Below are 17,366 nucleotides of genomic sequence, written 5' to 3' on the forward strand. Positions count from 1 at the left end.
ATAATAATAAAGTAATAACAAATGAGTATTTTTAGCGGAAAAGGATGGAAGAGGAGGGGCAGAAGAAATTATTTTAATGAGTAAGAAAGGAGTCGCTCTGGGTCCACGGGCTCTCTCTCAGTCTCTCTCCATCTCCTATTCTCCTCTAATATTTTGTGTATATATGTACGCAAACCAACAAATTTCCCGTAACATCCGTTGCAGCTGCTCTATCACACTATATACGTGATCATCTCTCTCCCTCTCTGTATATACGTACATATACAAGTACACTACATAGTTTGATATACGCGGAGGAGGATTAAATTCACACCTGCAATTAAACTTCCTAACACTCGCTCCACTGCCAGTGCTTGTGTGTATACACTATCAGCTCATCTCTCTCTCTCTCTCTCTCTCTCTCGCTCTCTCTATCTCTCTCTCGACATGAAGGGGTGACCACAGTAGCTAAACTATTCTTCATCTGTTAATAGGTTTTGTTTTTAAACAACTCTTAAGTATTTTATATCTTTGCCTTGTAATTGTTTTTATTTTTGTTATACTGTTTCGATTTCTGCTCGCATTGTTTGTTTCGGGAACATATGGCTGTTTTGATTCAACAACTTGATTGATTGCTGTTTTGAACTTTTGGTTTGCTGTTATTGGCATGCTTATTGCTTGATCTGCCTGTTTTTACCTAGTGGTTTTAAGCAGTATAGTCACAATATTGATCTCGTTACAGTGAACTTGATTACTGTCAAATTATACCTGTTGTCGATGCTTGGTTTACGTAGGGTAGCAGCATTTGTGTAGAAACGGACATATATATTCCGTTGAAATACAATTGTATAAATGGAGCATTACTCGTGGGTCGTTACATATTATAGTACTCCTTTAGTCATTTATTTTGTTTTATGAGGATTGATTAGAATTATTGTGCAAGTTTGGATTGGTTTGACATGTTTGTTTTGCAGGCACGTGATTCTGAAGTAATAATTTAAGACGAGTTGGGATGGCATCGGGGAAATATTCTAGGCTTGATGGAAGAAAATCAACTAATTATTGTTCTTCTATTACTTTTGTCGTGTTTGTTGCTCTTTGTTTTGCTGGAGTTTGGATGATGACATCGTCGTATATGGTTCCTGTTAAAAATGTAGTTGAAACCTCTGAAGAGAGCAAGATTGAGGTGGCAGCAAAATATAGTGAGAACAGTGAGAGAAATAAGGATGATACCAGCAGTGAGAGCAATGGGAGTTACGAAAACCAATCCAAACAGTTTGAGGATAATCCTGGAGATTTACCCGAGGATGCCACCAAAGGGGATAGTACTAAAGTTGATTCTCAAATTGAAACGACTGAACATCCCTTATATGAAAACCAATATATGTTAAAAAAATCGCAAGATGATAATCAGAGTAGAGAAGAAGGGACATATGGAAAGGAAGATGTGGAAAACAAACAAAAAGAAGATGAAAGTAATTCAGGTGGGAAACAGGACTTAAATGAGGCTTCACGGGAAGATAAATTAGAAGCATCGAAAGATTTGAATAAAGTTCATACAGAGGGGAATAAGTCAAAGGATAAAACAGACCAGAAAAAGGAGATTTTTCCATCTGGGGCTCAGTCAGAGCTTCTGAATGAAACTATGACCCAGGATGGGGCGTGGGAGACGCAAGCAGCAGAGTCAAAGAAAGAAACAAGTGCATTTTCAGAACCTGGCCAGAAAACTGGGTTAAGCTGGAAACTTTGCAATGCGACCGCTGGATCAGATTACATCCCGTGCCTTGATAATTTTCAAGCTCTCAGGAGGCTTAAATCTACTAAGCATTATGAACATAGGGAGAGGCACTGTCCAGATGACCCTCCAACCTGCCTTGTCTCTCTTCCTGAAGGATATTTACGCTCAATTCAGTGGCCCACAAGCAGAGAAAAGGTATTGTGCATAGATTAATGGCTTATTCCCAATGATTCTATATTTTGTAGAGCTCTTCTTTTACAGAGCATAATATATCAGTCTTTATTTTCTTTCATTTTGATATTGTCTTGCTATGTTTTTGCATGGATTTTTTTTCCCCCCTCAGATCTGGTACCACAACGTTCCCCACACAAGGTTGGCAGAAATTAAGGGACACCAAAATTGGGTTAAAGTTACTGGAAAATATCTTGTGTTTCCTGGTGGTGGGACCCAGTTCAAGCATGGTGCTCTTCACTACATTGACTTCATAGAACAGGTTAAGAATTAACTAGTCTCACTTCTTTATAGAACCACACTGGTCACCCATATATGCACATATTTATATATAATCGTACTTGTGTGATAGTTATTTCCATCATCTTAATTGGTGTTCGGTCCGCAGTTGGTAAGTTCTACTTTGTGCTTGAATCTCTTTGAATGACCAACCCTACCAAAACCTTGAGGTGTTAATAAAGCCACTTAATGGATCTTACACTTCTAAACTCCCCATCACTCGCACGAGTAGACCTCCATAACAATCCCTTTAAGTGACAATTCAACCAGAGACCATAACTTCTCCAAGAAATGACATACACAGGTGCTTCAAATATAAAAACTCTCCTTAAATGGAGCTTTGACAATTACCATTTTAGAGACTAACTCTGCCAAATCTTGAGGTTTTAGTCGAAACCACTAATCAGTCTTGTACTTGTAAGAAATCATAACTTGGTGCAACCTCTGTGTTTTTCTACAAGTTCAATAACTTTCTTGTGATAGCGAAGAATTCTCTTATCTTAAGAAGCATGAGAAATCACAAGTCCCTGCACTCTGTAGACTCTTGAGGTTGCAGTTGGTGTATTTATCTTGTATATGAATATCAGATACCAAGCTTGATGACTTGATTCATGACTTTCAATACTGGTCAGAATCGGTGTTTGTCATTCACTTTTATTGTACAAAATTATAATTGTACAATGTCACATGGGACTTAATAATTAGGTCTATTGTGGCAACTGAATGACGGCAACATAAATTTAGTCCACAATTATTCCAAGTTCCAAGAACATGTTTTAGGTTATATTGGCTTATAAAGAAATCACTCAAAAATGCGGCCATTAGAGCTAGAGCTGTTAGATTAGAGTCTTTTGGTTTATCTCAATGACAAGTTACTGTCCTTCAAAAACAGAAATTGATTGCCGTCTAATCACAATGAATGTTTTTAACATGGATGTATCATATATGATGTATCTCTTGTGCTCTCAGATAGTGCCTGATATTGCCTGGGGAAAACGTTCACGTGTTATTTTGGATGTTGGATGTGGGGTTGCTAGCTTTGGAGGTTTTCTTTTTGATAGAGATGTGCTAACCATGTCATTTGCGCCAAAAGATGAACATGAAGCCCAGGTTCAATTTGCACTTGAGAGAGGAATTCCTGCTATATCTGCTGTGATGGGCACAAAGAGACTTCCTTTTCCTGGGAGAGTTTTTGATATTGTTCATTGTGCACGCTGTAGGGTTCCATGGCATATTGAAGGTATTTCATACTTTTATTTCCTCAATTTTGTTGACTTAGTATGAAAAAAGGGTGCCTTCATGTGGAACCTTGTGCTCTCATTGACCCATCATATTTTATGTATTGCTTGACATGAAATCTAGGGGGTAAGCTTTTATTGGAACTAAATCGCATGCTCCGTCCTGGCGGTTTCTTTGTATGGTCTGCTACACCTGTCTACCAGAAACTTGCTGAAGATGTTGGTATTTGGGAAGGTATGAGGCCTCTCGCCTAATCCATTCTCGCCATATGTATGCTATAAGGCTTCATATTCTGCACTTCTTGTTGTAACTATTGGCAGAAATGAAGAGACTAACAAACGCGTTGTGCTGGGAACTTATGTCTATCAGTAAGGATAGAGTGAATAGGATAGGTGTAGCTATCTATCAAAAGCCTAGTTCGAATGAGTGCTACGAGACAAGATCAAAGATGGAGCCACCACTATGCAAAGAATCTGATGATCCAAATGCAGCCTGGTATTATCTCCTTTGCTGATTAAAAATCTAAATTTAACAATTGTTTTGTATTCTCATTACATCTTTCCAGGAATGTGCCCCTACAAGCATGCATGCATAAAGTACCTGTTGGTGCATCAGAGCGAGGGTCACAATGGCCAGAACAGTGGCCAGCAAGGGCAGAGAAGCCACCATACTGGTTATTAAGTTCACAGATTGGAGTTTATGGAAAAGCTGCACCTGATGATTTTACTACAGATTATGTAAAGTGGAAACATGTAGTATCAAAATCATATCTTGGTGGGATGGGAATAAACTGGTCTACTGTGAGAAATGTGATGGATATGAGAGCCATATATGGAGGGTAAGTGAAACACTTTCATGGTTCCATGTTCCTCCTTTAAAAACATTAACCAAGTCTATGCAGAATATGTACAAAGCAGAATGAATTTGTATATCAAACTATTGGTTTGATAATGTGCGGGGTCCAGTTATGAGTTACTTATTGCCATACGCTGATAGCCTGATACGCAAGTGATTTCATGGTCCAGTTACTTGCTTACATGATTTTAACATTGTTGGCTAACATTTCTACCATGAAATTAATTTCCATTTCTGAATTTGTAACAATTTGTTTCATCAATTATCATGTTAACTAATGTGGATAAATGTAATTGTGCTGCTGCAGATTTGCTGCTGCTCTGAAAGACATGAATGTCTGGGTCATGAATGTAGTTAACATTGATGCTCCTGATACACTACCAATCATATTTGACCGGGGGCTTTTTGGAATATACCACGACTGGTGTCAATCATTTAGCACTTACCCAAGAACATATGATCTTCTTCATGCAGATCATATCTTTTCCAATATAAAACAGAAGTGCGCATCTTCTCACAAACAAGATTATACCTGTTAAAAAGATTTCACCTTTAGTCTATCAAGCAAATAACAGTGCTAATGATTTTCTTATTATGGGTATTGCAGATGTAATTTTGAGGCATTTGTTGTAGAGGTTGATCGGATTCTAAGGCCGCAAGGGAACCTTATTGTGCGGGACACAGTTGAGACCATCAACGAACTGGAAAGCATATTCAAGTCTATGCATTGGGAGGTCCGAATGACCTTCTCTAAGGACGGTGAAGGAGTGATGTGTGTGCAAAAGAGCATCTGGCGCCCAAAAGAGGCGGTGGTAGTACCATACGCAATTGCTTAGTGGAAATTGGCACCATAGTTTACTTGCATTCTCTCTCGTAACAGGAAGAATAGGTGTGACATTTTTTTGACTGAAACTAGTAGTACGTTTTCTTTTCTTCGTTTATGTATCAAATCTTGTGTCTTGGTTGTAAACTTTTCAGCTGTTAGTTGCCTTAGCATGGTGACAGGTCATTCTGGGGTGGCTTGTGTATCCCGGTCTCAAGTGGATTAGTGTGGCGGTCTGGTTTTTTTGTACTACTATTATACAGTTAAAGTTATTGATGAGATATCGAAACATATATCTGTTCTGTAATATCTAGGCGTGAAGATATATATGTTTGGGTGTGTGATGCATGTTTCTGTAAATCAAGCAGCAAAACTACGTGCTTTTAGGAAGATCTAAGTCAACTCTTGTTCACTTTTACTCGTTTGAAGCTTTGTCAAAGGTTAATTTGAAACACATTCTTGTTGTACCACACGTAAAACTAGGAAAATTATCGAGTCTTCATTTGATCTTTTTAAAATATATTATTCCTCCTTTATAGTATATGCCAAATTTGATTGCAACTAATTTCTATTTTATTTGAAAGCACAGTAACTAATACAATGATTTTATGAGAACAATTGGGTAGTCTAAGTGGTTAGGATTTATCCTCTATTATATCAGGTCCATGGTTTGATTTACTCAAGTACAATCGCGGAAGTGGCTTCATAAATGCATAATTTATTCTAAGATATAGAATACTAGCCCTAAAATGCATAGGTGGAGATTAATCAGTTTGAAATGAATCTGATATGGTATTGGGAAAAGAGTTGAGGACTAAACTAGAAACTATGAATCAAGTTAATAAAGCACAGCCTTTGAAATTTTTACTTCTGAATCAAGTAAAGAGTTGGTTAATAAGTAAGAAAGATACCATTAACTACAGCTGTGAATACCAAAAGAACATGAAAAATATAATCCAAAGTGCAAAAGCTACTGCTGTTTTTTTTTTTTGCACAGTTTGGATTTAAATTTGAATTTTTTACATCAATCAGTGCCAAAATACGCAACTAATCAATGAAAATCTGGATGGATATCATCTTCAGCAGTCTGATCACACAAAGAGGTGCAAAATGAAACATCATTCCAATGACCCGGATGATTCTTCTGAGATGGGATCATCAAGTCAGCATTATCATCATCATCTTCTTCTGTAATGTAGTCGGCCCATTTTGAACTTACACTAGCCTTTGGCTCAAGTCCTGATGGTGCTTTAGCTCCAATGCTATCGTTAACACCTATGTAATCTGTCCATTTTGATGCTCCTGTGTCTTCTGAATATTTGTGTCCCATCAGCTCCTTTTCTGCAAAAAGGGCAGCAGCACGGAAAGGCTCACGCTTGTCATCCGAAAGTCGGCCTTTCAATATATTGCTATGGGGAAACATGTCAGCAGGTTGGTTTGCACAAGCCCTCTGGTTTGGGTCCACTATTGTTCCCCCAGATTTGGTTGGTTCTCTCTCTACAAAACATAAGTGAGTAGTATCAAGGCTTAAGATGACACAGAAGCCAAATGGTATAATCACAAGCCAGAATCACCTCCATACATTACCCCATCCAAACAAGTAGAACTATTAAACATTTCATTCAGGCTAAAAAAACAATTAAAAAGGAAATGGGAAGACAAGCATAGTAAGCATGGTTCAAAACAAGGAATAGTGCCCAGTTACTGATACTATATCAATTATTTCTGTTCTCTAAAGGCTGCCCTTGCAGCTGAGACTTCGGTCAATCATTTTACCAGTATCAGAATGTGGCAGCTCCATTTCATATAAGCATCTTGGGAAAAAAAAAATGGATATGAAAAGTTAGTAGGACACAACTCAAGTAGCCACCAACTTTCTCACACGGTGAAAGATGAAAACGACAGAGACCAACTACTACAAAACCTTAAGCTACAAACATAAAGCTCACCACCATGTATGTTAATGCTTCATAGATGAAAAGAATGTCAAATAACTATTAAAATGAATAACATAGTGTTTTGGCGAGTAAAACCAGTGAAATACACATGACTACACTTCAAGACTGTTATTTACTTGCACATGATGTACACTTCTTATTTTTTGAGCTATAAGGAAAAACAAATTTCACCAGTTAACCCTATATATACCTCAAAATAAAACCAAAAGGCATTATCAGTATATCATACACCTGTTCATCGAGGCATTCACTAGGATAAATCAACATGGAAGAACACATTAGCATTATAAGTACACGTATATTAACTAATAAATTTTTTGTATATTGTTAATTTCTTGCAGAGCTGTATCCTTTTTGTGGTTTTCATGTTATAGGAATAACAGATTTCATGACTGAAATAATCAACAAACTCGGATTTTTTGGCAATAATATCATATGCATCTCACCTTCTATTTCATATAAGAACACAATTACTAATCCAAGCTGACCTAAATAACAAACACTTACTATTAAATCCTGCACTGTCACTCAAACTAACAACACCGCCAAGTAAAATCAAACAATTAAACCACATATCCAATTTGGTCACATATTACGCAGCATTACCTATTAAATCAAGTTGCTCATACGAAGATTTCCTCTTTCCAAAAACCGGCCTATAAGACTTGTCATTCCTCTTTCCAGTACACGAAGATGAATAACCACTCAACTTAGGTTTCTTAAACACCGCCTTAGGCAATTCCGTAACAAACTTTGCATCAAACACATTTCCTGCATAATTAAACCTTATTAGCCGCCTAAAATAAATCATCACACACATTGTATAAAAAACACAATTTGTACACCTGAACTCCGAGCATCATCATTATCATCATCATCATTATCGTTATTATTATCTTCATCTTCAGGATCAATGTACTCGGTCCAATCAGTCCGTTTCTTCGTCTGATTGTCAGTATTATTATCGTGTTTCGGAGACGTCGAAGCTAGGGTTTCTTGATCGAGTTGAAGAGATTGATTTTGATCGGCTAATTGGCGAGACATATTGAAAGTTTGAACGATTTTGCGGACGTCTTTGGCCATGAATGACTGAGCGAAGACTTTGAGAACCGATTGTTTCTGGTTGCAGACAACGCAAGTCCATTTGTTGCTGCTCTTCTTCCTCTGCTTCACCTGTGTGTATGTATGGGAACAGTTACAGCACCGTATGCACATAGAGAGCTACATGAGAGAGAGAGGGAGAGAGAGAGGGAGAGAGAGAGAGAGAGAGAGAGAGAGAGAGAGATTGCCTGCATAGTTGAGCATTGACAGCACTGAACAGCGATGAAGATGATTGACGGCATTTGATTTTGATTTGTCTGAGCGCGCCTGTACCCTGATATTTGAATTTGATGCGAAATTTGCTTGTTACTGTGCTTTTCAGTTTTCCCTCAAAGGGAGACACCTTATCGTAGGAAAATTAAATTGATCTAAATTTCCTGACAAAAAAAATTGATCTAAATTTATATAAATATACTTTTTATAAAAGTATATTCAATATAGTAGAAACAAATATATATTTTGTCAGTATATATATATATTTTTATTTAAAATTATTGGCGATGTTAGAAAAAAGTGTAATAAAAATGTTATAAGATTTAGAGAAATTTGCAAAAATATCCTCGTGTTCCAACTTATTTTCAAAAATACGAATAAAGTTGTATACGAGAGAGCAACTCTAATTAAAATTCAAATTAATTATTTTTTAAGTTGAAAGAGTTGCAATTGGGATTGCATATATGATTATACCCTAATCTTGAAAATTAAATTTGCAACTTGGATATTTTTCGAAAAAACCCCTAAAATTTAGGTGTCTGAGCTAAAAACATGAGCAAGCCCTGAAAGTATAAAACAATATAAAAAGCCAGTTGGTGGAAGAACCAGCCGAGTAGCAGTAGCCCTGGCCTCTTTCAAGCATCTCAAAATTTAGTCATTGCCCAAATAGAAAATAATTTAATGAGATTGTGCTGTTCATAAAGGCTGAATACATATTTCCTTTGATTATGAACTAGTTAAAAAAACATTGGAGTCTATCAAAGTTCAACACAAAAGTTGTGTTCACTTGGAAGGAATAGAATGAGGGAAGAATGAAATGAAATCTGTACTCTAACATGGTATTGGTTAGAGAAAATGTCTATATTTTTCATTCCTTCAATCATTCCATCGCTACTATTTTAACTAGATTTGTAACTCACATGTTTTAGAAAGAATGCTCATTCCATTTCTACATCATGTTTCCTCACAATTTTTATCGCAAGAAATTTAAACTCATTCATATTTAGTCATTATTATCTCATACTTGCTTCTTTCTCCATAAAACTTCTATATAATTATTCATTCCATTCTCCCCTCATTCCATTCCATCCAAGTGAACACAGCCTAAATAACTAGAGCATAACATATTTGATTCATATCAATGACTGACAGCGACATATACATCATCAATCCATAAAGTATTGTCTAAATACATGCTACTGCACATTTACATCTATCTAGCCAGTAGCCACCAAAAATTGGAGAATCGTCTCTACATAACTACCATTGACCATTAATGACTTTGCAAAATTTAAATTGATGGATGATGGCATGATGCTCGCCCAACAGACTGATAATACCTGTCCATGATCATTTCTGCGCAGGATAGAGGTCTATTGGAGTTGGCTTCATTTTTTTCTTCTTTGACAATAATGTCCTCTGATTTAATTTGGGATTGCTAGGTCATTCTGGTTCGTTATCCATTTCGAATTTGAACCATTTCCAATTTGAGTATAATTTTTCCTCATCTTCATATGATAAGGTGTCAGCTGGAAACTGATCTGGCTTCCTTGCTACTGAAGCAGTAGTGGGCATCTTCTGCCTGTACTTCTTTGCCATTTCTTCAGCCTCCGAAAATACTCTCTGTAACAATAAAATAAGAAGAATATTGTATAACAATTAACTAGTGTATATCAACAGTTGGGGATGCAATGATGTTATTATGCAATAAAATTATAATGGCAGACGAAGAAGAGGTTTGAATCCATAGCACAGTATAGGAAAAGACATTTAAGTTTCAACGCAATGCCTAAAAGCCACACTAGAGAGATGCAGGAGAACTAAAACTGGTATATTTACCTCTTTATCCGACATAAATAAGCCAGGTTCACTTTCAAGTTGAGCAATACTGCATGAGACATAGATAAATGAGTTTTTTGCAATCCTTTTAAGTGACAGAAAGCAATCTACTTATTTATTTCCACAAGCAGAATTAAAACAATTAAAACACAATATTTCTTTCAATGTCAAATTGATAGAGGACAGACAATGTTTCAGTATCCCTTGACCAACAGGCATCGTCTTTGTATTTAAGATGGAGAGATTTCACGGCAATAGATATAAAAAAAGTCATTACAGACATAATGGATTGCATATCCATGAAGGCCGAGGGATAATACTGTTTTCTTCAAGTAGGTAAAATTTAAGCTTGGAATGTGAATTTAACTAGGAGTCTAAGGACAAACTGCAATGTTCATAGAGTAAATGGAGAAGTGCGGTTGAAACTTGAAACCACATAAAATATACTTCTTGGTACAGATAGATTCGGTTTGATATGCAAATATAGATGAAGAGCTCAATTCAATTCGGCTAAGCTTGCTTATTAAATATTCATGCTTCTCAGCTGAGCCTCTGTGACATAACAAATTAACAATACAATTAGACTGGAGCCAATCCATGAAGATTGTAAATACTAAATTACACAGTACAATATATGTTCAATCCTTAAATACCAACCTCCACATAAACCCTGTGATACAACACATCACAGAAGTCAGCTTTAAAAACATTGCCTATAACACCACCTCAAATCGGTAACTATACCATATACTTCACCAAATAAGATAGGGAATCAAGTGAATATTAAGTATCTATTTAATTCTTAATCACCTTGGGACTTTTGCTAATGTATTAAATCCTAATCAAAAAAGGAATTCTTCAAAACAAGACATATTGAATAGGTATGTTTCATGCAGAAAAAGAAAAGAAAGAAAGAATAAAAAAAAGACAAGGTTTGAGGTGTGTCCAACCACATGAGCTTCTCATTGTTTCACCAGTATTAATAATATATCTAATTTTGGTCTCTAATGTTTTTATTACCATGAAGGAGACAATAATACACAAGGCTGTCTTTTCTATGTCAAACTTTACCATTATATGGACAAATAAAGCATGCCAATACTTAAAAACGATTACAAGGGAGGCTGTTTGGAGGAAACCTGAGAGAAATTTTGTCAGGGAATGTCGACTTTACAACCAAAACTCTGACCTTCTCGCCAACTGCTAACAAGTCACTCACTGAAGCAACTCGAGCTCGACTGATGCTTGATATATGCAGTAATCCGCTGAATAAAGTATATGTAGAATATATTATTGACAATTTTACTTACCTCCAAGAATTTTGTATAGTCATACAACTGCAATTATAAAGGGTGTTTATGTCCGAGTTTATAATACTTGTAGGATCTGACCGAGCGACCCTACAGTGTGTATTTTACAGCTTCTTTGCATATTGATGGTTCTATAATATGAAGAATATTAATTGTATGTGTGTGGCATATTTCTTGCTAAACATATAGGATACGAACTGCACACGTACAGGATCCTAATTGATACTAAAAAGCATGTAGCCACAAAAAAGAGGTTATCAATGATTCAAACCCCTCCCTCCCAAAAAACGTGCTTATTATTGTTTTAATTAGTTACAATGAGCTATCTGATAATTTATTTATAGAACTATGCATGGTCTCGCAAGTATCACCAAATCGTTAATTAGATCTACATTAATGGCATGGAGGAAACTAGATTGACTTTTATTTTTCTTTAAAAATTCATTCTTCTAAACATGACTACTTAAAAATCCTAGCCATACTACTATGTGCAGTTTCATTGATACTCCCTCCGTCCCACCCAATTGTTTACATTGGGTTTGGGCACGGAGGTTAAGAAATATGTATAAAGTAGTGAAAAAGAGGAAGAAAAGTGGGTGAAGTGGTGGGACCCATCGATTTTTAATATATAAAAGAGAGATAGTGGAGTAAAAGTAGTGTGAAAAGGAAGGAAAAGTGATAAAGTGGTGGGACCCATTAACTATTTTGGGAAAGTTTTGTAATGTAAAGAAATGGATGGGACGTCCAAAAGAGGTAACTGTAAAGAACCTGGTGGGACGGAGGGAGTACATGATAGTATACGATGTATTTTGGGAAACTTATGAAAGTACAATTTCAGACATTTACTGCGACAATAATCAAGTAAGTGATCAGTCTGCTCTTCGTTAATAATTCATTGTTTTCACTTTTCACTCTGTATATACTTGAACTTTATAACATGTAGAAGGGGACACAATATTCCGTGGAGTATGCTTGCAAGAAAAAACCAATCATGTTCTACCCTGGTCTAAGTTCACGTCCATAAATAAAACATATCAACTGTTTTGAATCAATAGTGTGCAAGTGCCTGTAACTTTCCAGACGGGGACTAAGTTATCCATAAACTCCACAAAAATATAATATTGTACAAGATGCATGTGAATAGTACTTATCTAGAAAAAGTTTGCAATATGAAACTGAATCATGGAATCACCTAACCTTCTGTTAGTCTCGCCTATCCTTACTTGAGCACCATATGGGAAAATCTTATTTACTGTTCCCTCTAGAAGTGTTCCCTCTTGAAGATGCAACATTGTCTGCAAATTGCAAAACGTTCATGGGACAGAAATGGCAGATTGTATGCTGAAGAAAAGCCAAAAAAACATAGAGATAAACAAATTAAATGGAAAATAATTAACAAAAAACACAAGTAGCATGTAATGCCCAGTGCCAAATGCGAACCAACCCATGCTTCCTTCTCGCTAATAATTAAGTCATTGGTAGCTTCATTTATCCTAGTAACCAGCACATGTATCTTCTGTCCCACCTACACCGGCCAAAAATATAATATGTAACTGTTATATATGAGAATATAATAAGTAAAGATTGTATGCAAATGGATGCAAAATAAGAAGACCTAAAAAGGCAACATGCGTAGTTACTTCACAAAAATAATTAGAACATCAATCAAGCATGGATTCCAATCAATTACATGCACAGTGCAAAACATATATCGGCCAGAAAATACAATACAAGATTAAATAACAAAAATCTAAAAGGAAGTCTCACTTACATTATCTTTTAGCTGAGTATATTTGTTTGTCCTATTTATCAACTCTGTTTTAGGGAGAAAAGCGCGTAAACCCTGCAAAACCAACTTCAGTATTGTGAGAACAATGCATATGTGTCTGCTTGTGGGGTTTGCTGCAAAAACATAAAGAAAAGATGTGTAGTATATTATAGACCAAACCTCAATTCTTGTAAGCAGACCACCAGTGTTCCACTCGGTAATTTTAACCTCTATAGGCTCATTCAGCTGCTTAATCTGCATACATATATGTAATATTACAAGTTTGCTCACACAAGACATAACTTGATACACAAAAAAGTTCTGATGGTGTCTTAATAGCATGAACAATAAGAAAAAATCTAAGATGTTTTCGAACACTATACAAGATAAATGAGCTTCTTAATTCGCAAATGCAGTAGAAATTCTATAGATTTTTCTGCTCGAAAGTGGTTATTCGGATGATAAACCAACAAGACAAATAATCTAATGGCCTGTTTGCGAACTTGAATTTCATTTGAAATTCTGGATTTGATCAAATGACATGTTTGGATACACAAAAAAAGATGGATTTAGATTTCATTTGAAATCCAAGACATTTCATACCAGTATGAAGTTGAGAATTTGAAATGACACCTCAAATCATGTCATTTGAAATCTAAAATTTGAAATGAAATACATGTTCTATGTCAAGAATTCACAGCATCACAAATAAGCCAAAAAAGGGGGGGTTTATTAAATTAGGCAATTCCGTATCTCAGTTACTGTAGATACCTAGCACACAAGACCAAACACTAAATATAAAAATTTAATTGAAGACAAATATCATAGAAGTCCTTGTTTGCATCATTGCATGTAATCATTTGAACCCCCCCTTTGAAGGTCTCAGTCCACAGATCCGCTTTTAGCAGCACACACACACTGCCCATCCCCCGAAACCATTGGTTCCCTTGTCCTTGAAGTCTAGTGTCATCAATTACCCATCATGCATACTTAAAGTAATATCTAAGAGAACTTCTACCCAGTATGCCTCGCATATATATAACTGAATCAAGCATAAAAGGTAATAGGGTCTAACTGAAGGGAAAGATAGCACAAAGATGCTGTTGGGAAGACTAAAAATTCTGCCAATGAATTTTTGAAATTTCCCTTGAATTGAGCATAGTTAATCTTTCAGAAGCTCACGACACATTAGTATTATTAGTAATATGGATACGCGGTTGAGGTTGGCAAAGTCTGTTGCTGTTTGCATATAATAGATTATGTTCAGCTGTTGTAGGCATTGAGTAGTAGATATTCTTATAATTTTCCTAATCCGCGATTCATATAACAAAAATGAACTTAGTCACATTTTTGACATTGTGGTTGATTCCTTTGCCTCAAGTTGTTAATAACTTATCCCTCCAAAACTCTTATGTCTTTTTACATTTTATGCCCCAAATATACTAATCACTTGGCCAACAACAAAATATACAAAAAACGAGAAGAGTTTGGAATTTAGATAAATGAAGCAGCCAAAATATAGGAAATTATTTTGTAATATTCTAATATAGGATATAACAGAATTGTCTGAATGCAATCCAGATTTCACTCCCTACAGAAAAATATCAACATCTTGGCTTTGGACACTTGGACGGCAGGGAAAATGTCATGTAGTGCTTGCAACATTACTTGCAGAGACACTACCACATAATGTCAGCTCAATTTACGATTTGAGGTACAATGTCTAAAGAAAGCCTAATATGCTAATGTTTATAGTTTTAGTAGTTCTTCACATATTAGGCTTCTACACAAATCTGCAATAAACAATTAAGGTATTTCTTTCTTTCTACACTATTACATCGCATAAAATACTTACTAGCACGAATATAATATCTCAACTATCTTTCTTTCTTCTTTTTTTAACATAAAAGTATTAAAACAGGTTTCACAATCCATTCTATAAAAACTTATATAAGATCATAAGAACGAAGCCCCAATTTGACTGAAAAGGGAAAGACTATAGCACTTGCCCAACAACATATACTAAATTCATGTACTTAAAGAAAGAAAAGAACCTGCCTCACGCGATGCCAAGCGAGGCGACTAAACAGCCTTCTGGTAGAGAGCAACGGCCTACCACTAAGTGTTCTTCCGAGAACCTCGGCAAACAAAATAGTTCCAGGCTCCACAACAGGCCTTCCAGGAGCCGACTCACCACCCATTGCCTCATCATTTTTTGCAATCCCCATTTTCCCTCGAACCATAAACTCCTCAGCATCCTTATTAGTATCACATAACAAGTACTCCATCTCCTTGTGATACAAGGGAAGCACTTCCTTCTTAAGCATTGTACCCAATAAATCAGCCCCGATATTAACATCAAGTTTATTCTCATTACCCGAAACCACCACACCGACAACAAAATCACCAGCCTTAGGCTCGTAATACTCAACCGAAACCTTCTCCACTTCCTCCTCTTCAAAATCACTCTCTTCTGAATCATAAACTTCCTCCCCCAATTCCCTAGGCTTAAAAAACTTCAGGAAAGGCTCCAACACCTCTTCTTCATCCAAATTACGCAACTCGGGTTGCTCAACTTCAACAACAGACCCATTACTAACATTCTTCACAAATGGCTTATCCAACAATTCAAGCTCTTCAACCTCCTCAACATTCTCATTTCCACCCTCTTCACCAAAATGGGTGGTTGGTAACTCAGTAAAGATTTCATCTTTTGAGCTAAAAGAAACATGGGTACTTCTCAAAACAGGCAAATTCTCACTAACAATCAAATTTCTACAATGCCCATGAACTGAACTATGAGTTCTTGAAGTGTTAGTTTTAGCAATTGAGCATAAATAAGAGCTTGAAATAGCTTTGTTTTGGGTAGATTCAAAGCAGAAGATATTGTGAGACAGTAAAGCCTTACAGGGATGAAGGTAGAGTGACATTGTCTCCTCACCTTGCTCTGCCTATACATACAGGAGTTGTATGCCTTTATCCAATTGTAGTCTTGAAACTATTTGAGACCGGAAAATGTCTACCGTAAATGGGCTTTTTTTGCTTATTCAGTTTGGGCCCTGGATAAAGAAAACAAAGTGGGCTAAAGTTTCGAAATATGGGTTTGGAGATAAGTATATGATCTCTCTTTATCCACAAGCCCTAGTAGATTATATTATACAATAAAATGGCTTGATACCAATATGTTGTATAAACCAATGTTTTCGCAAAAAATACATTTCCAAAAAAAAGTATACTTTTATTGTTATTATTATGCAAAAATGATAAAATTAGTTAATCCTCAAAGCACATGAGAGGTTCGGTTTGGTTCAGATTTGTAATCCAACAGTAATCAAATCACGTAATTATGATTTTTAAAAATTCAAACAAACACGTGACTCGTAAACTAACTAAATCAAATCGTTTGGTTCGATTTAAATCAGTTCGGATGCGTGAATTTGCGATTTATGATATTATCATAATTCAGTAGGAAAAATAATTTTTCCTATTTCTAAGTTTCATTTTTCCAGTAATTGTAACTAAGTAAAATTGTTCATATATAATATGTTAAAATAGTCCTCTCAAATTATTCGTGATTTCTCAAACTCATATTCATCATTAAGTTTATAAAACTTAAAAATAAATATTTGGATATCAAATATTTCATTATGAATCCACTTATTTATCTTATATTAAAATCATGCTCACAATACAGTATAGGATTTAACCTGTGAAGACGTACTTAAAAAATAATAACTTCTGAATTCTTTTTTTGTAGATTTGTATAGTTTCTTGATTAAAAATAAGTATACCAAACCTTCCCCGTATAGAAAATTATAAAGTAAAAGTAATGATGCGAACAAAACCCTAATATATACCGTCTTTATGAGAAATGTAATCATGATTTCACCATGGTCGACCTACCACGGCGGTGGTACCAATTGCAACTGTTATTATTTGTCAACCCAATTAATTTTTAGTAACGAATTAACGATACACCATGGATATGGGTAGATGTTTTTTTAGTAGCTGGCGATATAAATATCAACATGTT

At 35.7% G+C, this 17,366-nt stretch overlaps 3 protein-coding genes across 3 annotated transcripts; 1 reads left to right on the forward strand and 2 right to left on the reverse strand.

Moving 5' to 3' along the window:
• Positions 1 to 172: 172 nt before the first annotated feature.
• LOC108216302 (probable methyltransferase PMT26) lies at positions 173 to 5,504 on the forward strand. The gene is made up of 9 exons (XM_017389029.2): positions 173 to 473; positions 954 to 1,912; positions 2,061 to 2,210; positions 3,197 to 3,467; positions 3,590 to 3,700; positions 3,787 to 3,961; positions 4,032 to 4,304; positions 4,629 to 4,823; positions 4,929 to 5,504. The coding sequence occupies exons 2-9, from the start codon at positions 992 to 994 to the stop codon at positions 5,155 to 5,157; spliced, it is 2,325 nt and encodes a 774-aa protein (XP_017244518.1). The 5' UTR covers positions 173 to 473; positions 954 to 991; the 3' UTR covers positions 5,158 to 5,504.
• A 478-nt stretch (positions 5,505 to 5,982) lies between these two features.
• On the reverse strand, positions 5,983 to 8,544 carry LOC108217936 (uncharacterized). Its single transcript, XM_017390849.2, has 4 exons — positions 8,392 to 8,544; positions 7,948 to 8,275; positions 7,709 to 7,873; positions 5,983 to 6,641 (listed from the first exon to the last, which is right to left on the reverse strand). Exons 1-4 carry the CDS (start codon positions 8,443 to 8,445, stop codon positions 6,196 to 6,198), a joined length of 993 nt encoding a protein of 330 aa, XP_017246338.1. The 5' UTR covers positions 8,446 to 8,544; the 3' UTR covers positions 5,983 to 6,195.
• A 981-nt stretch (positions 8,545 to 9,525) lies between these two features.
• LOC108215718 (protein PIGMENT DEFECTIVE 338, chloroplastic) lies at positions 9,526 to 16,317 on the reverse strand. Its single transcript, XM_017388270.2, has 8 exons — positions 15,388 to 16,317; positions 13,514 to 13,588; positions 13,337 to 13,408; positions 13,010 to 13,090; positions 12,763 to 12,860; positions 11,395 to 11,520; positions 10,256 to 10,304; positions 9,526 to 10,039 (listed from the first exon to the last, which is right to left on the reverse strand). Exons 1-8 carry the CDS (start codon positions 16,261 to 16,263, stop codon positions 9,860 to 9,862), a joined length of 1,557 nt encoding a protein of 518 aa, XP_017243759.1. The 5' UTR covers positions 16,264 to 16,317; the 3' UTR covers positions 9,526 to 9,859.
• Between the last annotated feature and the right edge of the window lie 1,049 nt (positions 16,318 to 17,366).

Source organism: Daucus carota, chromosome 4, assembly GCF_001625215.2.
Source record: "Daucus carota subsp. sativus chromosome 4, DH1 v3.0, whole genome shotgun sequence".
In the NCBI taxonomy this organism is placed as follows: domain Eukaryota; kingdom Viridiplantae; phylum Streptophyta; class Magnoliopsida; order Apiales; family Apiaceae; genus Daucus; species Daucus carota.